The sequence below is a fragment of the Pocillopora damicornis genome, chromosome 2 (assembly GCF_964200805.1).
Source record: "Pocillopora damicornis chromosome 2, jaPocDami1.2, whole genome shotgun sequence".
Classification (NCBI taxonomy): Eukaryota; Metazoa; Cnidaria; class Anthozoa; order Scleractinia; family Pocilloporidae; genus Pocillopora; species Pocillopora damicornis.
The window spans coordinates 12,129,470-12,154,317 of NC_142671.1; the positions used below are offsets into that span (position 1 = coordinate 12,129,470).

At 39.8% G+C, this 24,848-nt stretch overlaps 3 protein-coding genes and 3 pseudogenes across 5 annotated transcripts in view; 2 read left to right on the top strand and 4 right to left on the bottom strand.

Annotated features, from left to right (window-relative positions):
• Nucleotides 1-24,848, bottom strand: part of LOC113668328 (fibroblast growth factor receptor 4-like) — a 151,756-nt gene that overhangs the window by 21,756 nt on the left and 105,152 nt on the right. The window lies entirely within an intron of this gene.
• LOC149049921 (uncharacterized) lies at nucleotides 7,700-11,975 on the bottom strand (annotated as a pseudogene). Its single transcript, XR_016183950.1, has 4 exons — nucleotides 11,966-11,975; nucleotides 11,304-11,585; nucleotides 9,051-10,509; nucleotides 7,700-8,859 (listed from the first exon to the last, which is right to left on the bottom strand). The product of XR_016183950.1 is annotated as an uncharacterized LOC149049921 (transcript).
• On the top strand, nucleotides 12,708-14,677 carry LOC149049922 (uncharacterized; annotated as a pseudogene). The gene is made up of 7 exons (XR_016183951.1): nucleotides 12,708-12,821; nucleotides 12,948-13,123; nucleotides 13,416-13,551; nucleotides 13,737-13,840; nucleotides 13,977-14,102; nucleotides 14,361-14,382; nucleotides 14,484-14,677. The product of XR_016183951.1 is annotated as an uncharacterized LOC149049922 (transcript).
• Nucleotides 14,669-17,107, bottom strand: LOC149049923 (uncharacterized; annotated as a pseudogene).
• LOC149049924 (chromobox protein homolog 3-like) lies at nucleotides 18,660-20,172 on the bottom strand. Its single transcript, XM_089195587.1, has 3 exons — nucleotides 19,642-20,172; nucleotides 19,105-19,556; nucleotides 18,660-18,937 (listed from the first exon to the last, which is right to left on the bottom strand). Exons 1-2 carry the CDS (start codon nucleotides 19,805-19,807, stop codon nucleotides 19,411-19,413), a joined length of 312 nt encoding a protein of 103 aa, XP_089051713.1. The 5' UTR covers nucleotides 19,808-20,172; the 3' UTR covers nucleotides 18,660-18,937; nucleotides 19,105-19,410.
• On the top strand, nucleotides 21,180-22,209 carry LOC149049925 (uncharacterized). Its single transcript, XM_089195574.1, has one exon. It carries the CDS (start codon nucleotides 21,292-21,294, stop codon nucleotides 22,090-22,092), a length of 801 nt encoding a protein of 266 aa, XP_089051700.1. The 5' UTR covers nucleotides 21,180-21,291; the 3' UTR covers nucleotides 22,093-22,209.

Below are 24,848 nucleotides of genomic sequence, written 5' to 3' on the forward strand. Positions count from 1 at the left end.
AAGCCAACTGCTGCTGAAAGTCTTCTAGATCCATGGGAACTCTGATGGTGGTGCGTCGAATGTATCCCTTTTCTGGGGCGGTTCGAACGGAGAGCTTCTGTCCAATCTCACCGACGAGATAATCGATCATTTTTTTCTTTTCCTGAAAAAAGACCAAGGGAAACGTTTAGTCTCGAACAAACTAGCCTTCAAGCAAAGTAAATTCGTTCCTGTTGTAATCTACTCACCTTTAAGTGAAGATCGCGCATAGTTCTTCATTGCGCTGTTGCAATCATCTTCCTGCACCCAAGTATCGTTCTTGCTTCCGAAACCCTTCCATCTCACCCGATACTCTTTACGTCCGTCAATGGAACGCACAGCCAGAATTTTTGCGACTTCGTAGTACTTCGACATTTTTTTCGCAATAACGAGATCTAACTTTGACAAAGCTCACTTAATGATCACTGAAAAATAGCTGTCTTTATGGCCACGCACTGAAAGAACATAAAATTATCATACGGCAACAATAGTAACGTTAATTATGCGATGTTCTATTGTCGACAAAAAGGAAGGCAGAGCAGTTTAAAACTATCACCTCTTTGTTAAATGCCGCGCACGCCGCCAGAGTTTTCACTGGAAGACTAAAGTAGAACGACAACCCGCAAATATCACTGATTTTTTTAGTCCAGCGATTTAACTCGGCGTTATTCTTAATTCCTAAGAAGTATTTTCCCAAACGCCAATTCTTTCTTCTATTTTGTTTTACGTTACGACTAAAACTAGATAGTTTTAAAACTATCACCTCTTTGTTAAAAGCCGCGCGCGCCGCCAGTGTTCTCACTGCAAGACTAAATTAGAACATTAACCTTTAAAGATCATTTTAAATCCAACCACTTAAGTTGAGTGTTTTTTAATTCCTAAGTGGTATTTTCCCCAACACAAAATTTCCTTCTCTTTTCTTTACGTTACGAGAGTGAAAGCGTGATAGTATTAAGACTAGCGCTTAAGACTAGCGCTTCTTTGATAAGAGAAACAAAACTCTTGATCAAGTGAAACCATCGATAAAAGCTTCATCGTTTTGCGGCGTTGTGCTGCGCGCTATTATCAACTGATCCAAAGTACAGTATAAAGAATTCAGCATTTCCAGGTATCTTGTTTGGGGTTAATAACAATAGTGAATTGTTGCTTTTTTTCCTCTCGTCCTCTTGCCGAGTATAGTTAGTGAATGTTGTTAACAACAAAGCATCCTTATTGTGTTAATAAATTTATAATCAACTGGTTCGCTGATGAAAAAAATATACGGAGAGACCAAACATAGCGAAGGGCATTTTCTCCCTTGGGTACCCCTGTGTGAACAGCACGCTTATGAGCAACTTTTCCAACCCCTCTCCCCAAGTGCCGCTAATTTGACACGCCGACAATTTTGCGACGATTTGAAATTCATCTTCGTCGAGTCTCGGCACAATTTCCTCAGCGCAACAAACAACAAAAGGCTTTTGTTTGAACTTGTGAAGTCGAATTTAACCCACAAAAATGGCCCATTTCTTGATACGATAGAAACTAAAACTCTTCAGTGCTCTTCGAGACTTCGTTTTCAGGTATAAAGAAAATAACTATAAATGATAGTGTTTACCGTGCCCAAATTTATTTGTGTTGGGAATAATCTGATTGTTACCTTTATGAAGAATTTCAACGGATTTTCACGTGCAGTATCCAGCATAGTCATTTTCTGCTTCACAAGTGTAGTTCCCGAAGTTTTCTATGGTCAGATTCTTGAGAATTAATGGACATTTCAGTTTGTTCGCTGATTGTGTGTTGAGGCATTTGTCTCCAATTTGTCTTCCATGGGTATCATACCACTGAATATACTTGACCCTTCTCCTGGGAAAAAGCACGTCTTCATCCCTTGGTCGCGCTTCACAGGTCAGATTAATGGCTGCTGCGATGGGTTGCGCGCGGTTTGGCGGACTTGAGAAGATTTTAACTTCAGGTATAGCTGTAAAAGCCAGAAATTTTTAAAAAGCTGGCTTATCATTAGCTAGTTCCCTATTGATTGAAGTGTCAACAATTGTAAAAATAAAACTGTCATTGATGATTATATTCATAGACGAAAAAGACCTGGGTAATAGTTATACTTACCAGAGTCGGTGTTACATTTTGCAGCATCGCCCGTGACTGATGAGAAGAGCAATAAAGAATTGGCAACAAGAACTTGTAGCAGGATAACTTTTGTTGTGTCTCCTCTCCAGAATGTGTTAACCATCATGATATGCTGTCGAATAGTTTTTTTCTGGTTCGAAAGAAAGGAAAAAAGGAAAGAACTCCTTGTAACTCCAGTTTTCATACTGGGTGTCTTCTTAATGTGCGGCCCTGCACGTACTTTTGTTTTAGAAGATTACATTTATGTGGGAGCAGAGCTGGAAAAAGTCGCACGAGTTTGTAAGTCCCTGCAAGATTATTTAACTTCGTTATGTTTAGACCGAGATTTTATGTAGATATGCAATTTTCAGAGCTTTAATCATAACCTCGATTTCCGCCGCTCTCTCGTGTCGACTCTTCGCTGAGGGAGGAGCGCGGGCTCGTATTCCCGAACAGCGGCTGATAATCGAGCCCATTCATAACGGCTCCCTGTAGGATTCGAATAAAAAATTCTTTGAACTCATAATCTATCGATAACGTGGTTCGGCCAAATGAAGATAAAATGTCAAATGAAGGTAAATGCCGCTAATATTATTAAGGAAAAACACCATGTTAGTTCTTTCTATCCACCGCAGACCGCAGACTTTGTTTAGGCTGGCACAATACGGTAAACCAAAGCATACAAACACAAACTAATCGATTAAAGTTTCTTCTTTTCTTTTAAATTTCATAAGAAGGCCGATAGCATTTCTGCGGGTGAAACAGGACGAAAATGTTGAAACTGTTCAAAACGTGGATGCGTGAGCTGCTGAACATTCGGCCACCGCCATATTTGTTTTACTTTTTGATCCCAATTAATCGTTGGATCTTCCGAGTAAAGAGCGCGCGTGAATCTTCGCAGCGCAAGGATCTTCTCATCTCTCAGCAATAAACATTATAGCCGGCAGAGGCAAAGTACGAACTCTAGCATGTAAAATAATTTTGAAAACTTTTGACGTTGTCCCCTAAGTTTTCCTTCACCCCTGTAAATAGCCCGAAACAAAGTTAATAAGAAGTAAACTTCTCGAAGTTTCTAAATAGGTTACAACTGAAACGTAATACCTGAGAAAATGTATAAAATGCTTTTAACGATTTGGTGACGATATTTAAATAACCCCTTCGTTGACTTTTCTTCTATAAGTCGAGTCGACAAGAAAAAGCCATTTAATTGGCAGATGGCGAATTAGCAGTTGGTTGACAGCCAACTTCAGCTAAGAGTGACTGAAATTTCATCTCGTCCGTTAAATTAAAAACGTGGCATCCAAAGTCTTCCTACGTAACATTTTTCCGAAATGAATGTTTAAAACCGGATTAGGTGGAAGGCTGAGAAGAAAAACCTACCATGTCCTTGAAAGTCAGATCTAGGGCGAGGGAGAAGTCCGACTGATGAAAATGAAAATGAGCCAGAGAGTAGGTCGAGTAAGTTTTTTAAAGAGCGCACAAACGGCCATCTGATCTTGAAGTTATTTTTTTAATTGCAAAAAGTGCTGAATTTAGATAAGCACTTCCAACACACATCACCAAAGACTTTTATTGGCAAAAACACATTTCTCTAAGGAAAAAAGAATAACGGCCGTAACTACTAATTCAGTCTTAGCTTTTTATATGCACAAGTCTGAAATGCTGTCATATAGAACAAGAAATGATTATAAAAAGAAAACAACACACAACTCCTTCCGCGCAAAAAGAAAAAAAAAAACAGAAAAAGAAAGAGAAAACAGCATCGTTCTCAAGGTGAGTTCGATTTTTGTGTTGGATCCAACAAGAGAAAATACAGATGTTTTGTGTAACTGCGCGTTCATGCAATCAACTGTTCGTAAGTCGATTTTCAAGCGCCGAATTTTAGCACATAATTGTTGGGACACCACAGATGTCGAGTAACATGACGCATACGAAGATATTAACGAATTTCTCGTCGCCTTATTAAGTATGCCCAGGGTTTTGAAGAGGATTGAAAAACATTCTAGGTGACGCGAAACAATTTCAAAACTCAGGTTACTGTTGACTCAACAAATTTGCATATAAAGCTGTCAAACACTGGTGCAGTGAAAGATCGGCTCTTTTCATCTAACCTTAAGAATCAGAATAATGCGAAGCCGTTTTGTCATCTCGTTATGACAAAAAGTTCTGATATATTATGCCAATCAATCGATTTCCATCAAATTAATACTTTCAGCCGTGAAAAAAAAGAAGGAATATAACTTAGAAAGACGAGAAACTTGAGGACAAGAGAGTTGCTCTTATAAACATTTTTTTCTTTATATTTCATAAACTTACAAAATTTAGGGTCGCCAGGAAATTTAATCGTGGAAAAAAGATGTGAATCGATTCCTGATTAACTTTCCAAAGAAACCGGCGGGGAAAATAACTTTTAAAAAGTCTGCTTTTCCAATGAGAAGCTCTCCAACACAGTCCTTTAATTTCAGCAATTTGACCGAACAATGGACAAGCGCTATACACTCCGTTTTTTAAATGATTTGACTTATTTCATGTCCTGGCATTTCAAATGTCCAAGGCAAAAACGGGAAATAAAGAGTACTCATTTTTCTCGTAGCAAAGAATGAAATTATGATGCAATTCATAAATAAGAATTTGCGTATCTAAACCACTCTACAGGGCATATCATGCTATAAAGCCGACTTGGGGAACGGATTTTGAAGATTATTAAAAATCAAACGAGCGCCTATAGAAACGGTCCGCAAGTGTTCTTGTTATGCATTGTTTTTATGAAAGCCGGACCGGAGAGGAAGGCAAAATTTTTCTTTCTTAAAAAAATGATTTTTTCCTATGGTGGCTATACCAGTTCTAATCAGAATCGTTGCAGCTTTATTTAGGTCAGGACAAGAATGCCACAGGTGAAGATTGTTTCTCACACCGCTTAAGGTTCCAAACTGTAAAATGTTTCTAATAAAAGACCATAGCTTAACATCTTGATGCGAAACAAAAATACTTAAACTATGCTCACCTCCGCGTGTGGGTGTCCCAATGTTGTCGACTGCAGTATCTCAAGCCGATGTCATAAAAAACAAGAACAAAATAATTAAAAACGAAATGTTTAACAATTCAAATGCCACTGACGCACTTCATCAAACAAACATTAGGAAAAGGGACGTTTTTAGGGAAATTTCAGTGACTGCAAGTGACAAGTGCCGCGTCGGGAGAGTCTAGAACCCTCTGTAATTAATTGAAACTTTTAAATTAAAATACTTGCTCTCGAGGGAAACAGTTAGCTTTGTTTTTCCGTGAGTCTCGATGTTTTCTTTGACCAAGTAAAGGAAAACTGAGTCTTTCGGGTGGGGTGAGATAAATGTCTGGCATAATCTAGGGCATAATGACATAATTTTACAGTCAGAGCACCGAGCGTAATACCGGTTTAATGACTAAAATTTTTGAAAATTACCTTGATGTTACAGTTCAGCAATACCGAATACTGTCGGTTGTACCTTAAGAATATGATTTAATAAAATGCTGTGTTCTGAAGATCATAATTTTCGGGACAATACCACGTTTTAAGGAGTCTCACTCAAATGCATAATGCACAATTGATCTAACCCTATTCTCAGGAAAACAAAACTGTTTCCTAAGGAACCACAGGACCATGCAGACATTAAGAAGTGCACTTTGTTATACTTCAGCGGACGAACGTAAGCGAAATATGAGCATTTGCATCGGTACAACTTTATTTAATATAAACACTGCAGATGTACCACCGAAGTTCGGAGTCCTTCTGCTCTAGCAGTTTTCGATTTTGCCTTCGATAAAGTAAAAAAGGGCTATTTTTTTAACTTCAGATTGTTCCACTGCGGTTTTCAGAGCTAGTTGCGGAGCTAACGACAAATTACCTGCAATTGCCAGGACGTTCCGAAAGGAGAGCTTCACCGTGAAGCTACTTGAAAAAAAAAAATTTTTCCGGAATAATAATTTTTTTAGAACGATCTGGATAGGGAAATTTCCTCGGCCTGTCAGGTGTCCATCACGTTCATAACGCAATTTTTTTATCTTAATCTAAGCATTTAAATTGCCTTTAAAATGAAAAATATTTGCTGGTTATGCTGAAGGCTTTTTCAAAACAAATAAGCATGGCTTTTATATAGACTGGGTGACCGATTCCGAGAACACCTTCGCGATGTGGAAATAAATGACAAGGACGCATCCAAGCCAGTCGCTAGACACTTTAATCTTCCTTATCATTCTAAACAGCATATGGCAGTTTGCGGCCTTTCCTTACATCTAGGCAGTTCGGAAAGCCGTAAAACACTAGAACAAAAATTTATATTTCAAATCGGCACCCTTAATCCCCACGGAATCAACGAGCGCTTTTCATTCAACTAATTTATTCCTGTTTTTTCGTCACCATATTCCCACCAATGGCGTAGCTCCACTTTCTACATATAAATCCATACACAACCCACAATTCCTCTAATCGCTCTGACGAAGGGCTAACGCTCGAAACGTCAGCTTTTTTACTCTTTACGGTGGCTAATTTACGTTTTCAACCCAGTTGTTAACACTACATTACCTTAATAATAATTATGCACGTTTCCTTGCTAGGGAAAAATTGAAAAAAAAAATTTTAAATTCTATAAAGGCGTCACCTATGACAACCAAATATAAATATATTTTTTTGGAATATACATATACATATCATTATTCTGGAAAGAAATTTAAAAATAACTTGAAATGCCTGAGAAAACGAAGGCATCCAAAGATAACTCTCTAAAACTTGCTACCCTACAACATACCCACGGGGATTTCAACCTACTCGTAACGACCAATTTTAAATATCACCTCCTTAGAATATCTATGAAATTCAACTAAACTTACTTTAGGAGAACCTGGTTTCCCTGTTACTCTTTGAGTAGCATATGCTGTGTGAAATCATCTAATAAAGTCAATTAAGCATTACTACCCAGGTAGTGAGTAATCAGGGTAACCAGTCACCTCACCGCCAGGAAGACTCGCAACCGAAGTGTAATCGATATCGTTAAGGCGTGTTACCTCGCACGGCTCTGCGGTATTTCCCGTGGAATTCTTATGGCAATGCTCCCGAGGCTCGAGATCGAACGTAAGAGTCGCCTAAAGCTTTGAATTCATGCCAAATTAGCTAGCGACCTCGGTCGCAATTTTAGTGGTGGTGAGGTTGCCTTGATGGCGGGCTCGCTGGCGGCGAGATGACTGTAAACCGCAACGAGGTATGTTACAAGCGACGCGCATGGTTTTCCCAACACACGCGAGTTTCTTGCGACAATCGAACGGTTTATGTGGAAGAAAACCCGCTCACTAACACGTATTAATTTCTTTTGTTCGGTCAATTGTAGACATTTAACCTCGAGCTGTTCTTGGATCTTTCTAAACCTGATTTACTTAACCACGATACTTAACAGATTTTATCATTTACCACAATTTGGTCTTAAATGGAGCACAAAACGAACAAGACGAGGTTTACTGACAAACATACGCCTAGAGCTTAGTACACACCTACATTTTAAACTATATCTGACTACACTTTGCTTATTTCATACCAATATGTAAGCAAACGAACCTAACGTAATTCCTGATTGGCCCGGCGCAAGTAAACCAACATACAGCTGTCAGTTTCGAACGACAACATGCTCGCGTGATTTACATTTGCACAAGTTTATAAGTTAATGAAAAGATACATTCCTTCGAACCTGGTTCAGGGCATCCTCACTGGTCGAGATCAAGTTGCTGATAAATATGTGATATTGTCTCCACAGAAGCATCCACAAGAAACTGACTCTTCATGTAAGTCTCCAAGAAATCGTCCGAGCTGCAACTCTTCTGGATTTGGTTTCGCGCAATCATCGCAACTGTATGTGCTCGCTCCGTTTCTAGCCAATCGCCAATGGTGCTGTCTATGCTCTCATCGTCAAGTTCTTTTGGCCCCCATAGCAATACCTGCAGCATTTCAATGGCTTCCACAGCAGACAAACGTTCCTGGGGGTGACGTTGTAACAACTGACGAGCAATCGTGCCCAGTCCCCTTGAATATCGCGAATTGAAGGGAACTGGAGGAAGATCAGTTTGGTCATAACTCTGCTTGACAAGGCTCGGTTTAGCAGCAAAAGGATTGTGTCTGTGAAGGAACTCGTAAATTAAGCAACCAGCTGCAAAAGTGTCGCAGTCTTCATAATTCAACTGCTCTGAGTCTTTTGACGCATTCGCTATTTCTGGCGGAAGATGTTCAGGGTTGCCGCTAAAATGGCTCGACGTGCTCTGGCTTAAAATAAAGGGACTGGGTTGAGTGTCTCCAGGCTGCTTGAGCGCACACTGGAAATTGGTAATCACCACGAGCTCGCCTTCCAGAATGTAAAGATTCTCGGCTTTCAAGTCGCGATGAACAACGGCCTCTTGCTGTAAATGATTCAGCGAACTCAAAAGCTGAAGAACTAGCAGACAAATTTTCTTCTCATAAGTTTCTGGATCACTTTTGTGTTCGTCAATGGTGCGTTTGAGAAAGTCAGCGACAGTTTCACAAGGTATCTGATCTGTGATGCTCACCAACGTCTCGTACGAATCACAGTCGGGTTGCCCAATTGCATCACCAGGCACGTGATCAATAAAATACGTCAGCACACGAGATATGTTCACGTGATACGGCAGAGCCTCGCATACACGTATATCCTGCTGGTTAGGTGAAGGTTCCGAAGAGCGAGTTCTGGAATGCAGCGGGTATTCCACCTGATTAAACGAGGATGCAATAAAATAAAAACAAATAACAATTATAGCAATCAATACAAAAACATTAAAAACGCTCTTAATTACTACAACCACCCGGCAGAATGGAATGAGGGTATAAACCAAAGATTCTCAAAAATCCATGAACAAATTAGAAATACGTGCATGCAGACCCAATGTTTTACAACACTGACCTTAGCAAGTAACTTCTTGTTTCCTTCCCAAAACATGGCACATTTCACGGGTAGAAGAACAGCTCCATGACATTGCACGCTCAGAGCATGACCACAGAGCTCGTAGTCTGACCACCGCGTATCAGACAAGTTTAGCTCTGGGTCAGGCAGTAGTTCCCCTCTGCAAGACTGAATCATTTCCTCCAACGTTTGCAACTGCAGTTTCAAAATCTTATTGTAGCGCTTCTCTAGGACATTCGCAGTCATCGATTGACTTCGGATACGTAAAGCTGGGGGTTTCTGTCAGTCTAAAGTTTGTGTTCTTAGACTTTGGGATCGTTCTCGCATGGGCTGTTCCGCTGGCTTTGTGTTTGGCGGCCTAGAGGGGAGTCTGGGGCGAGATCTGGAATCGCCCCTGTCCCCAGACCCGTTGATGAGGGTTGGGGAAACGACCCGTACGGGACGCTTCGGGAGATCTGGTTTGCCAACCGCAAAAGTGTTTGAGCCTTCGGAATTTTCACTTGGGAAATGAACCTGCCGGGATCTAGGAATGGCTGGTAGTGGTCCAAGTAATTCTTGCTCCACTCTTGATAGAGCTTCAGCGAGGATTTCAGCATCAGTCAAATTGGCCAACGCTGTCTCTACTTTGATTGTAAGCTCATCTTCATTGGGTTGCAGATAGGTTGGTTCTTCCTCTTGCTGGTTGGTACCTTGACCTGGCGTCGGCTTGTTGTGCTGCAATGGTTTGACAACTTTGGCCACGCGAGGAGGCTTTTTTGGACGCTCCAGGGTGTCTCCTCCCTTTGACAAAGGAAAGTTCTGGTAGCCAATCCCTGGCTTGGTCTGCATAATGGGAGAACTTTTCTTGCCGTATCTTTCCTCAATGGCTGGTGATTCCACAGTGGAGGTGGAGGGAGGAGTGGTAGATGAAGCATGTTCAGCTGTAGCAGGTGGGAGTACCGATTCAGCGGAGGGGGCAATAGCTTTTGCAGGCTGAACCTGATCTGGCTCTGACGCCCTGGTCTTCTCGGTTTGTAGAGGCTTCACTTCGGAAAAGGTCCGACGCCGCACTGCCTCTTTCTGTTCCAAAAAGCCTGGCACCTCATCATTCACTGCAATAGGAGCACTAATCTCTATGGTCTTACTTGTCTGTGTTTCCTTTTGCCCCCCAGTTTTTTCATGCTGACAAAAGCCCTTCTGATCGTCGATTTAGGAGACGACATTTTTGCAGGGCTCGTATCCGTGTCGGCACCATGTGGTTCAGTGAAGCTGGATGATCTACTTGGCTTAGACTTTGACTGAGATTTTGATTGAGATGGACTGGGGCTTGATGATGAGACTGACTGAGTTTTTTGTGGAGATGGACTAGGAGTTGGAGATGACACTTGCTGAGATTTTGTTTGAGAAGGACTAGGACTAGCTGTCTTCACAGGCGTCACAGGTTGGGACAAGGGTGACTTTGGCGGTGGAGGACTGGAAGCTACCAAAAACAACAAATATTGTAAATCACAACCATCTAATAAGCATAAAAAAGATGTGAGTTCAAGGATGTTCATACTGTAATATATAAATTAGTTCTGCCTCGTCAAACTCTGTACAAATTAGACGTTGGCCCCAATAGAGAACTGGTTAATTAGAAGGGAGAATTTTCCTACAGCCAAGAGAATGTTTGACTGGGCAAATTTCTCCAATTTTTTATCAAGAGGGGCACTTTCACGGAGTCAAAGGGCATAGAATCTTTATATTGTACTTCTATGACTTCTTCCTATAAACCTCTAACCAGGCATTACCACTGGATCCCAAAGGGAACTCCCAGAATCCTTGCCTGGCACACCTTCCCCTGTGCTAAATTATATCATTTCAACCTCCTGCATCCTTCAACGTTGAGTGCATTACGAGCTTGGTGGTTACCAAGAAGCTTAAAATACACATTCCTTCCCATGTAGGCAATCATAAGATGCACAATGAAGTAGTTACTGCTACTAGAGAAAGCAGCAATAAGGCAATAAATTCACCTTTTTGTGCTTCAGTGAAACTTATTCAAAGGAATATAACACCCTGGGCAATGACCCTGGGCAATGAATAGCGGAACTTATATCAAAAGTGTAATAGTAGTTATATGCAGAGAAATTTAATTTGCATCAAAACGTCACCTTGAGAAGTGAATCCTGCTGACTCTTTCAAAGGGGCTGTGTATTTGTTAATAATAACTACTTGGTGTCATGGTAATACTCTATCTCATCATTCTACAGTATGTTTATGCAAGAAGCTTACCACAAGGGGGAGGTGGTGGGGCACTTCTTTTGGGTTTTACAGGCCCATCCTGTAGCCCCCCTACTGCCACACCTTGCTTGCTGACAGGACTTACAGGACTAACAGGACTCAAAGGTGCACTTTTAGGTGGATTCTCTGGGCTCCTATGCTCCCCAATGTCCTTCACAGGGGGTGGGGAAGAGGCAGGACTTGTCAGAGCCTGATTTGGTTTTGTAAATGATGGCCTCCTTTCAAGAGGGGGTGGGTCTGGAGGTGGGTTGGTGGGTAGGGGTGATATTGAAACTAAAACAAAAATAAAATAAAATCAACAAATGTTAATGAAAATGTAAGCAAAGCTTAATCTATAAACCATAAAGAAAAAAAACATGGTGAAAACAAAATCAAATATGAATAACACAAGATAGCAAACATAACAAAATGAACCAATAATATTACATTTGCTTTTTCAGTTCAAGTCATGCAGTGTGTTAAGCTCTTGGTACCCCTGGTTTTAATCTTTTATGTTGTTCAAACATGGTTATAACACAATTTTTACTTTAAAATTGTCTTTGTTTCTTTACTGTATTTTGTGGAACATTACTCCTTCAATTAAAATGAAATGATGGAATGAAATAATATTTCTAACTTAATATTCAACACTCAGAAAGTGATTAACCCTTAACACCCTAGCATAAGTGTGAATATTCTCTATACTGAAGATTTAGATATATGAAAATTCACATATTTGCACTGCGGTGGAAAGATGAAATTAGAAGATCCTCGCAGCTAAGAACACTACTGAAACTAGTAGTTGTAAGTAGGACCTGAAAACAATTTCAGGCCCGTACGGGATTTGAACCCATGACCTCTGCGATACCGGTGCAGCGCTCTACCAATTGAGCTAACAAGCCAACTGGGAGCTGGTCAATGAATTGGGTACAAATAAACATCCGAGTGAATGAAGATTTAGATATATGAAAATTCACATATTTGCACTGCGGTATCGCAGAGGTCATGGGTTCAAATCCCGTACGGGCCTGAAATTGTTTTCAGGTCCTACTTACAACTACTAGTTTCAGTAGTGTTCTTAGCTGCGAGGATCTTCTAATTTCATCATTCTCTATACTGTTCTTCATACATTTCCTAAGGTGCTGACAAGGAGAATTTGTTTAACAGTCAAGAGCCTCTTTAGTTGTTGATCATTTCCTTTATTCTCATGACCTTAATGTTTGATTCAGGAGTGGTATTGTGGGGAGAATTGAATTCTAGTCACTCTTAGGGGCTAAAGGGTTAACAAATATAAAAATTTGTTCAACACCAAAAGAAAAGTATAGAGACGAGTATGAAGAATATGAATACTGATGTCAGGGTTAATTCAGTTGTGGGAATTGGTTCCCTTCTTCCCTCCAGATACCTTCCTAAGGTACTGCTGCTCCGACTGGAAATTTCTCGCCATGGCCTATGGACTAAATGCTGCCACTGAAAAATATTTTTGCATATGGTGCTACTGCACAAAAGCAAAAATTTGTGATTTCTCAAGTAAGTCTGCATCTAATATACTCAATTATGGTTTAAAAGATAAATTTTGTAGGCAATATAAATACAAAATGCAATGTTTATTTGGCATTTTCCTCATCAAAATTCTGCTTTTTAATTTTTTTTAAGTACACGACTGGCCAATTGAGAGGAATCTTCAACAATGTATGAAGAACAGTGCAGAAAAAACCACTGATGGAAGGAAAGGCTCAATTCATGAGCGATTAATCTCAATTCCATTCACCCAAGTTATTGTCGACACTCTTCATCTTTTTCTTTGGATCATGGGGCTTCTCTTTCACCAAGTAAATACACATTTTCACATTAATACTAATGACTTAATTAAGTAAGGTCCTTTGTACTTATGAGAAAATTAATCAGAAGACCTTCATCTCTGGTGAATCTTTAAATTTGTCTTAGATGTTTTTAAGATTATTTTATGGACAATAGAGTAGTAGTAGTACTAGTAGTAGTAGTAGAGAAAAGGCCATACAATTAACATTAAACTGTGTGAAACCAAACAAAATCTAAAACAAAAAACGAAAACAAGCAAAAAACCATTGTGACCTATACTGTATCTCTAAATCTGCATTACAGGTAATTGAGTTTGTAATCAACAAAAAGAGGATGGATATTCTAGAGAAGGAGCTAGAAAACATTGGTGTCCCATTTAAGTTTTTCCAAGTACAATGTGAGGATGGGTCATCTCAAACACAGTGGACTAGACTGGATGGTAAGAATGCTCATTGCTTAGTTAACAGTTTTTTTATATATACGCAAATAAAGTTTAACTTAACTTTAAGATTTTCATGTATTAGAGTTATTTGCATTACTTTACATATCACAATGCAATGGCAAGCAATAACTAATACTGATAACAGTGAAGGTAATAATAATAACAACAAAATATTATCTCAGGAAAAGACCTCTGAGCAATCCTACACAAAGTGGATCATAAACCAATCTTTGAGGGGACAACTCATCAAAGAATGACATACAGAGATGTGAAGAAATTATGGAAGGTAAACGTTTTCTTGTGATAATTTGGTCACTCTGATCATTGAGTTAAATTTCAGTCAATATCTAAGGGACATGACTACAATAAATTATATTAAAATATACTCATCTACTTACTTGCTATCTGTATTGATAAAATAGGGTTTCAGTGATCTGGTGGAAGCACTGGACTCAGAACCAGGCCAAGAAAGCTACAAAACACCAGTACAGTTCAAGGACCATGCAAGGAAATAGGCAAGATTCTTTCGAGAGGTACACCATGATGAGGTAATAGTGTTCTTTGCAAGTATTGCTTTTGTTGAGATAAAATAAAAATGTAGAGTTGAAATTCTTGGCAGTATGATTCAACATTGATCTTTTCCCGGCCCAGACAATTGAACAAAATCCAGCCAAAATTCAATCGAATTCAATGTGATTAGTCCAGGTCTTTTCCTTGGCCATGATTTGAGAAAGTGAAGTCCTTACCACTAAACTGAAAACAAGGTACTTACCATTATATATTTCTCTCCAAACTTTTCCTTTTAGGATGTGACTCCATACATACATGGTAAGATCCATTTCTCTGTTTTGGTGATAATTCCAATCCTAACAGTAATTATAAAAGAATTTGTTAAACCCTGATGGAAAATCTATTTTGTTTTGCTCCAGCTCTAGTCTATCATGTCCCTCAGTTCCTTGAGAAATGCAGAGGGCTTTCCATTTTCAATTGCCAGCCAGTGGAAAAGAAAAACCACCAACAATCAAGAATGTTCCACCAGGGAACACGGAAGGGAGGACGGAAATCCAGCTACACAAAGCAAGTTATGGAAAAAGAAAACAGAAAAATTTATTATAAAGCATAACACGACGTTTCGACGTTTCCAGAACGTCATTATCAAGTAAACTAAAATAATAAAATCGAGTATATATATAATGAAGCGGTGAATAAATTACAAAGCGTTAAAAGTTAAACAAAGAGTTTGGCCCTAATGGAATCGCTCTGGGTGTTTAAATTGGGCCTTATTGTTCTTATGTACAACATTTCATAAACAAGACAATCCCATTTCGTGCCACATTTTTTAAGCATTCTAAACTGGCTCTCACTGAGTAAGTCAATGTTCCCATGGGCATCTCTCAGGTGGCGACCAATGGCAGAGTATCGATGATCAGCAATGCGTTGAAACAAATGGCGCGTCGTATATCCGACGTAATTTGAATCACACAAATCACATTTAAAACAGTAAACAACGCTATGCTGATTTACGATGCGTGGCTTGATTTCTTTAAGGTTTAGGTCCTGCTCAAGTTTCTTACTGGTGTAGACTGGTTGTACATCAATGCCAATTTTTGAACTGAGATCGCGCATTTGTCTTTTGGCAATGTTCACTGAGACTTGATCTTTGAAAGGAATACTGACTCTTAAAGTTTAATCAGATTTTGTCTTAGTATCTGGTGTAGAGGAATAATCACATTTGTCGATAATAAAGTTCACCAAAGAACTAGGGTAACCAAGGCGATGAAACATAGATTTTAGATGCCTACACTCATCGACGAATGCTTGATGCGTAGAGGACAATTCCTTTGCACGATGAACCATTGTTTTGATAAGACACTTCTTGTAGCGCAAATCGGTGTGACTTTGAAAGTGAAGTAAAAGGCCCGTGTTCGTAGGTTTACGATAGACCTGAGTCTCCAGCTTGTTGCCGTTCTTTGTTATCAACGTTCCAATAAAAGGAATTGAATCGTTGTTGGAAAGTTCCATAGTGAAATGAATACTAGGGTGGAGTCCATTGAGTACATTGAGGAAACTTACAGCTACATCGAGTCCAGGCATTATTGCAAGCGTATCGTCGACATAACGCTTGTAATAAGAAGGAATTAAATCATCGTTAGATAGTCTTTCTTCCAGATGGCACATAAACACGTTCGCCAACAAAGGACCAAGGGGAGACCCCATAGCAACTCCTTCACACTGTTCGTAAAGTTGACCATCAAATTGGAAAAGTTGGTCCGTGGAAGCCATTCTGAGAAGTTGAGTGAGCTGATCCTTCTGTAAATTGAGATCGTACGTTGAATTGAACCAATTATCGGTGAAGGCTTTCTCGACAAGGATGTTGATGGTTTCCTGAACTGGGACATTTGTGAACAATGACGTTACGTCGTATGAAGCCAGTATATCATCTTCAAGGACAGGATGTTCGCGAATTTCTTTAGAGAAACCAAGAGCGTCGTCAATGGTGTATTGATTCATCGAGAGAGGCTTGAGCTTTTCCTCCAACCATTTAGCTAACTTATAGTTGTATGTCTCTGAGGCTGACAGAATTGGACGCATACTCAGGGTAGGCTTGTGAGTTTTTGGTAACCCATACAAGTGCGCTAGTCGGGAACCTTTGGGAGACAACGATTCAGCCAGTTTCTCGGGAAGAACTTGATGTAAAACTGCTTTCAACTCTTTTTCTTTCTGCAGAAGAGGGTGAAAATGCTTGGGTGGACGGCCTCGAGTTTTCGGACGGTTTGGATCAATCGATGCAAATTTTGATGTAGCAGCTATAGATGCTTGACGTAAAAGACGCAGATATTCCTCTTTATCCATTACTACGGTACCAGATCCCTTGTCAGGCCTTGTGATAACAATGTCATCTCGTTCTTTTAGAAGATTGAGCGCCTTAACAAGAGCTTTAGGTGGATTGGGGCTCTTTCTTTGGATGTAATTCAAAGCAATGGATCGTAGTGTGGACGCAGCTAGTTCTTTAAGATTAGGATCTGATAATTTATCATCAATTTTCCAATACAATTTCTCGAAGCTGGCTTGAACGTCAATTGGTGAGACCTTCTGTGGCAAGGAAAATTTCAAACCTCTGCATATGACAAGCTTCTCGAAGTATGATAAACGATATGAAGAGATATTCTTAATATGTTCATCAACATCAAACTTCTTTGAGATAAGACGACCGATCTTATCACAGTGGGTACGCATCAAGTCTTTGTATAAAGCATTACGTGAAGCTGATAGAACGTGCGTGGCGGCCACGTAGCGTAACGTCGAGCACTCCTCCCTCAAAGCTTCGTGTTCCTTGTGCACAAGTCCCTTTAAATGAAGCAAATGGGATTGCTTGGAGCGTAGTTCTTCGACCAAGACCTCTCGCTGGTAGTTGTCGGCGGACTTTCTCCATTTTCGAGCTTTTCTTCGTTCGACTTGAGCAAAAGTAGGCACAACATCGAAGTTAATACATAATCGTAGGAATTCTATAGATCCTTCACATTTAACTAAGCGTTTAGTACACTTTTCAAGTCTCCTGAATAAGTGCACTTGGGTATCGCGTACGAGGAGGATCTGGGAGCTCTGCACCTATACACCCACCAGCATCTGGAGGAGGGCTAGAATGTGCTCTACTAGTTAACAGTGTCAAGTTTAAGTTTCAAGTTTTTCAGTGTAAATAAAACAAAATTGCTGATATCTGACTTATATTTTGTGAACGATAGATATATGAAATAAACTAGATGTGAACTGAAGAAATGAAACTACCACCATTTCTGATTATTTGAACCAGATATTTGAAGCACGCGTGTTTCAGCTGCTATACTTGCATTGAAAATGGTATAAGCTTAAATCTTTAAGAATTTAGGCTGATTTAGGAATCGAGCTTAGGGTTGTAAGTTGTTACCTTCCAAAATGTGCCAAGAACAAACAAAAGGGGGGCTATGCAAATATCAACATAACTTCAGCCGTACCTGAATTCAATTAGACAAAATTCATTTATGAATCTTACCCCAGCTCGGACCTTTCAGCTCCAACGAGTTTTGCCACGAAGCCAGGTCGCCATTTTGATTACGCAACGAAAGAGAGAGTTTGGAATCTAGGGATCTGGGTGAAAAGGCGTGTTACTTGCGAAGATCAAGAAATTCATTTCCGGTGGGGCTGCGAAAAACTGTAGAAAACGTTTAGCGATGTTTAGGACAGCCTGTACCAGCCAAGAACGAGCTAAATCTCTATTAAGTATCGACAAGTTGAGCGATGTTAAATTTGTGGTTCCCTTATCCCTGCATGAGAGTACAACTGAGAAGTCCTGGATGGTAATCCCCGCTCATAGGTTCTTGTTGGCGATTGCAAGCCCGGTTTTCTACGTGATATTTTGTGGCATATTGGCGGAGAGAAATAATTACATAGATCTCCCTGACTGCGACTATCAAGGGATGATGGAGTTCTTGCGATACATTTACACCGAGGAAGTTGGCTTCAATGGGGACAATATTTCGCAGTTACTCTATTTGGCAGAGAAATACATGATTCCCTCGCTGACCAACCGCTGCATTTTATTTTTGCGTGAGCATCTGGATTCAAGTAACATCTTTTGTGTCTTGAAACACTCCAAGTTAATTGAAAATAAGTCTCTCTGGCGCTCTTGCTGGAAATTTATAGATAAAGAAGCCAAAGATGTTTTGGAATCAAGCGAGTTCTTCGAAATGGACCGATCAGACTTGATTGAATTTGTAAAAAGGAACACACTCAACGTCAAGGAAATTGAATTGTTCACTGCCATCAATAAGTGGGCGGCAAACCAATGTAAAAAGCTCGGACTTGATACAGTGGAACGCCGTCAAATCCTTGGAGATGACATCATAGACAACTGGAGGTTTCCAGTTATGGAAGAAAATGAATTTAATGTTGTTAAAAGCACCAATCTGTTAACCAAGGAAGAAACACAGGAGGTTTTGAACAACTTCGCTGACAGTAGATGGCCAATTCGGTTTTTGCGGCACAAGAGGCAATACGACCCTTCATCTCAAAGAGGAACTCTCTATCACAGGGGGCAGATATTGGATATCTTTGATTAAATCATGTCTGCTCGACAAAACCCACTCAGCAGCGCATGTTTCTCACATTAATTTGTTTTGGTTTATGTTGTAATAATCGCATTAATACTCTTTATATGTGCTTAAGAAGAGGACAGATTGAAGGGGGAATGGAAAATCGTGATATATGCAATTGGTTAATTACTTTTGTTTTATTTGGTGGCCCCTAAAAGAGCCGTTTTGTTTGTTGTCGGTGGACTTGTTGAACGCCATGCATCCAGTCTATTCTTCATCTGAACTTGAGTTTATCCAGGACAGGTCGATTTTCTCTGTGAATTTAACCAAAACGAAAATTAGAAACTATGATCATCAAATGAAACGAACGATGATAAAACAAACCACGGTATTGTTATGGAAAAGAATATAAATTCCAAACGATGTAATAAAACTGAAATACATCGTGAAATGTAACCTCGGCTGATATTTGTCAACGTACCATCCTTCCTTTGCTCTTGGTGGCTCCTTTCACGGCTAAATGTCACAAATAAGTAACTCAGATCGATCGGCCAGGTCTTCCTTGCTTGGCAAAGAGCGGGTTTCTTGCCAATTCCCGACCACTGGCAGCGTGGACACTTGGAATGATCGTAGTGCAACTTTCTCTGATTGGCGAACCGGATGGTTATGGGCTGCTGTCGACTAACAACACATCTGGTGGTGGTGCGGAACGCTCGTTCGGACCATCCATCAGGCAGAAGGTTGTCGAGGTCCTCGGCCGTTACATCAAACCTTCTCCTACCACGACTCAGACCACTGAGTCGTCGTCAAAGTCTTCTAGATCCATGGGAACTCTGATGGTGGTGCGTCGAATGTATCCCTTTTCTGGGGCGGTTCGAACGGAGAGCTTCTGTCCAATCTCACCGACGAGATAATCGATCATTTTTTCTTTTCCTGAAAAAAGACCAAGAGAAACGTTTAGTCTCGAACAAACTAGCCTTCAAGCAAAGTAAATTCGTTCCTGTTGTAATCTACTCACCTTTAAGTGAAGATCGCGCATAGTTCTTCATTGTGCTGTTGCAATCGTCTTCCTGCACCCAAGTATCGTCCTTGCTTCCGAAACCCTTCCATCTCACCCGATACTCTTTACGTCCGTCAATGGAACGCACAGCCAGAATTTTTGCGACTTCGTAGTACTTCGACATTTTTTTCGCAATAACGAGATCTAACTTTGACAAAGCTCACTTAATGATCACTGAAAAATAGCTGTCTTTATGGCCACGCACTGAAAGAACATAAAATTATCATACGGCAACAATAGTAACGTTAATTATGCGATGTTCTATTGTCGACAAAAAGGAAGGCAGAGCAGTTTAAAACTATCACCTCTTTGTTAAATGCCGCGCACGCCGCCAGAGTTTTCACTGGAAGACTAAAGTAGAACGACAACCCGCAAATATCACTGATTTTTTTAGTCCAGCGATTTAACTCGGCGTTATTCTTAATTCCTAAGAAGTATTTTCCCAAACGCCAATTCTTTCTTCTATTTTGTTTTACGTTACGACTAAAACTAGATAGTTTTAAAACCATCACCTCTTTGTTAAAAGCCGCGCGCGCCGCCAGTGTTCTCACTGCAAGACTAAATTAGAACATTAACCTTTAAAGATCATTTTAAATCCAACCACTTAAGTTGAGCGTTTTTTAATTCCTAAGTGGTATTTTCCCCAACACAAAATTTTCTTCTCTTTTCTTTACGTTACGAGAGTGAAAGCGTGATAGTATTAAGACTAGCGCTTAAGACTAGCGCTTCTTTGATAAGAGAAACAAAACTCTTGATCAAGTGAAACCATCGATAAAAGCTTCATCGTTTTGCGGCGTTGTGCTGCGCGCTATTATCAACTGATCCAAAGTACAGTATAAAGAATTCAGCATTTCCAGGTATCTTGTTTGGGGTTAATAACAATAGTGAATCGTTGCTTTTTTTCCTCTCGTCCTCTTGCCGAGTATAGTTCGTGAATGTTGTTAACAACAAAGCATCCTTATTGTGTTAATAAATTTATAATCAACCGGTTCGCTGATGAAAAAAATATGCTGAGAGACCAAGCATAGTGAAGGGCATTTTCTCCCTTGGGTACACCTGTGTGAACAGCACGCTTATGAGCAACTTTTCCAACCCCTTTCCCCAAGTGCCGCTAATTTGACACGCCGACAATTTTGCGACGATTTGAAATTCATCTTCGTCGAGTCTCGGCACAATTTCCTCAGTGCAACAAACAACAAAAGGCTTTTGTTTGAACTTGTGAAGTCGAATTTAACCCACAAAAATGGCCCATTTCTTGATACGAATCCATTTTACACATGCTTCTTCATTTCTTGTTGTCCATGTTACATCGTCTCTACTTAAGAGTGCCTGCGCCTTAGAAACGACCGATGATTTCTGGCTAAAAAATTAAAATCGGCCGATTTATTTCTTTCAAGTAGAGCTTACCTAATACTATTTTAAAATGAATTTCTTTGCTTCAGTTTCGCTTTAAAACAAAAATATCGAGCCGCGGGGGGTCACGTGATGACGCCAAGGTGAACGGACGCGGCTCCGAGCTCTCTCTATGAAACTTTCAAAATTTTGATCCTTAATAGGTTACTATGACCGCGTTATAATCTTTTGAGTTTATTAATTGGTGACAAGCGAATGTCTGCTAGACGAACAAGGTCGAAAGCAAAGCAACGAACCGAAATGCCCGACACTGAAGCGAAGCTAGACGCAGTACTTGCGAAGATGGACGAATTGCTCGCCGCTAAAGATGAACAAGAGTCGAAGTTGAACGCCATCCTGATGAAGCTAGAAAGTTTGGAAAAAAGTCAAAAGAAAACCGCTCAGGATGTCGACGAATTGAAAGATAGTTATAAACTTTTAGACCACGATGTGACCGAGGTTAAAAGCGCTCTTGCAGAGAAGGCAAACCGTAAAGAGATAGACGCCCTGAACAAGAAAATTGAAGACTTGGAGAACAGGTCCAAGAGGAACAACGTGATCATATGGGGTTTAAAGGAAGGCGCCGAAAAAGATTGCAGCTCCGTAGAAGAATTCTTAGAGGAAGAACTTTTCAGTAAGCACATGGGCCTCGATAATATTGAAGTCATGCGAGCGCACCGTACGAAGATCAATCAAGCGGCTGCGAGCGCTACCGCTCCGCAGTCAAGGCCTATCCATGTCTACTTACTTAGATATCCTGATAAAGGACGAATTTTAAAGGCTGCAGCAAACACCCTGAAAGATAACCCTTTCTGCGACAGTCAGATATTCATATCCGACGACGTGTCAAAATCAGTTCGAAGTGAAAGAGCCAAACTACGGAAAGATCATTTAAAGCAACTTAAAGGAAGAGAAGGAGTCCAGTTCGCGTTCATCCCATGGTCAGTTCCCGCGCAGATACTGTATAAAGAAATCGATTCTGAAGGTCTCAAGTCCTTTAAAATCAGACATGAGTAATCCTTATGTTGCTGTTTTGTTGTCATTATATACTGCGTAATTGTATTTATAGCTAAATGAACTGTATGATTTATAGTTTTGTTTACAATTTCGGCGCAGGCAAAACTGCTTGTCACTTTTAATACCATCGTATAATACAACCATTTGCCATGGAGATCTCGGCGAAAGTGTGCAGCAACCGAGATGGTAAGTGCGCTTTCGTTTGTTTGTATATTTTGTGTGTTGTTGTTTTGTGTCTGTGTTGTACTTCTTGTTCAAAACTTAAATTATTCTCTTACTACTTTTACATTTGTTTTGCTATTCTATTCATTTTCCGAGCAAATAGCACCTATTATAAATGTGATAACACTTAATTATTCTTGCATTAAGAATGCATAATTCGAAAGCTAAGCCTGAAAGCATCAAATTTCTTTCCTTGAATGTTAGAGGCCTAAGCAACTTTCATAAACGTAGGGCAATTTTTTCCTGGTGTAGAAAGCAAAAAGCCGATTTAATATTTTTACAAGAAACTCATTCCACAACAGAACGACAGGATCAGTGGCGAAAAGAGTGGGGCGCTTCTATTTTATTTTCACACGGCTGTACAAATGCTAGAGGTGTTGCAATTCTCATAAAGAATAGTTTGAACATTATTATTCAACAAAGTGAAATAAGTTCGGATGGCAGGTTTATTGTTCTAAAAGCTGCTATTAACAATGAAATATACACAATTGCAAACATATATGGCCCAAACAAAGACGCCGATGCTGTCAAGTTGTATCGTAATTTATCAAAATTATTAAGAAATGACGAATTTGGTAATGAAGAAAACATTATTATAGGTGGAGATTTTAACTGTCCTCTCGACATCACACTTGACAAAAAAGGTGGTTTACCGATTCCTCGAAAATATGTAATCAACTCTATAGATGAATTGCAAAATGAATTCAGTCTGCACGACATTTGGCGCCTAAAAAACCCAACATTGCAAAGCTTTACCTGGGGGCGTTGTTCATCTTTTATATTTTGCCGACTAGATTACTGGCTAATATCCGATAAATTACATGATTTGGTAACTAAGGTCGATATCATACCCTCGATCAAAACAGACCATTCCGCTATTTTTTTAGAACTTGAAGAAATCGAATCAAGTGGAAGAGGAGCTGGCTTCTGGAAACTAAACACTTCTTTATTGGCAAATGAAAATTATAAACATATGATAACAAACAATTTACCGACCTGGCTGGATGCAGGTAAAGATATACATGATCCCAGACTTTTGTGGGATTGGATCAAGTTTAATATAAGGTCAAACTCCATCATATTCTCCAAACAAATAGCTTCCATTCGACGGAAACAAGAAGAGGAATTAAATAAACGTTATCAGGAGGCAGTCAAAAAAAAAAAAAAAATATCGAGCCGCGAACTTGTTACGTCTGGTTGTAGCAAAATCTGTCCCAAAATATGCCCTTTCAAAAACCGGTTCAAAAATCACTATCGCAACACAAACATCGAAAAACTGCAGAAGCGAATGAAAAATAAATTTTCAAATAATGCATATCAAATTAGAGGGAGCGTTGAGATGATTTTAAAATAATTATTTCTACAAAATCCAACGCTGTTGAAGGCAATCACAGTGAACGCTTTCCAAACTATTTTGTGTTTTCCAAAATAGCATTTTCCGTGAAAAATGGACCTTTTAGACATATATTTCATATCGATTCCGCAAAATATCGTGCTTTTTTCCAGACAAAGTGAAATGTTGGCTTTAAAGCAGCACTATTTAAGCAAAAAACACGGAAATTTCTCCTATTTGATAAAAGCAAAACGCTTCAGTTTTCACGGATTAAGAAAATGTGTTGCTTCAAAAGAGCAACATTTTGTATAATTAAACGGAAAGTTAAACGTAGGTACAATTTACTCGTACAAATATTCATTTTTTTACTGCGTTGCTTGTTAAATCTGGTCAAAGTGCACATAATGCTCTGCACGTTTAAGAATGGAACGATAAAGTCTTTGATTTTAACCCTTAATATGTTTAAGCGGTTTTTTTTTTTCATTTTTATTTGACATGGTATCAAGAACTGTAATGCAGAAATTCTGCAAAGTTTGACGGCCCAAGCGTGCAAAAATTCTGCACGCCTTGACGTCCAGTGCTGCAGAAATTCTGCATGGCATGGCGTCCAATGATGCAGAAATTCTGCAAGGTTTGACGTCCAGTGCTGCAGAAATTCTGCACGCCTTGACGCCAGTGCTGCAGAAATTCTGCACGCCTTGACGTCCAGTGCTGCAGAAATTCTGCAAGGTTTGACGTCCAGTGCTGCAGAAATTCTGCACGCCTTGACGCCAGTGCTGCAGAAATTCTGCACGCCTTGACGTCCAGTGCTGCAGAAATTCTGCACGCCTTGACGTCCAGTGCTGCAGGAATTCTGCACGCCTTGACGTCCAGGGCTGCAGAAATTCTGCACGACACGACGTCCGCAGCAGCAGAAATTCTGCAAGCAATGACATCCTGAGTTAAAGAAATTTTATGTGTTGCAAGGTCAATGCTGCAGAAATTCTGAGTCGTTGCTTTTCCATTCTCAAAAAAGACAAATTGTAGAGGGCCCACGCATACCAACAATTTCGATCAGTTTTCTATTTATGCTTCTTCCATTTTTCAGTGATCATAGTTGAAATAACAATACTGTATATGCTGATGTTTTTTGAATGATAGGATAAACTTGTGAAAATAAATCCACGGTTGGAAACTAAAGGCTATTAACAGAGGCCCATAC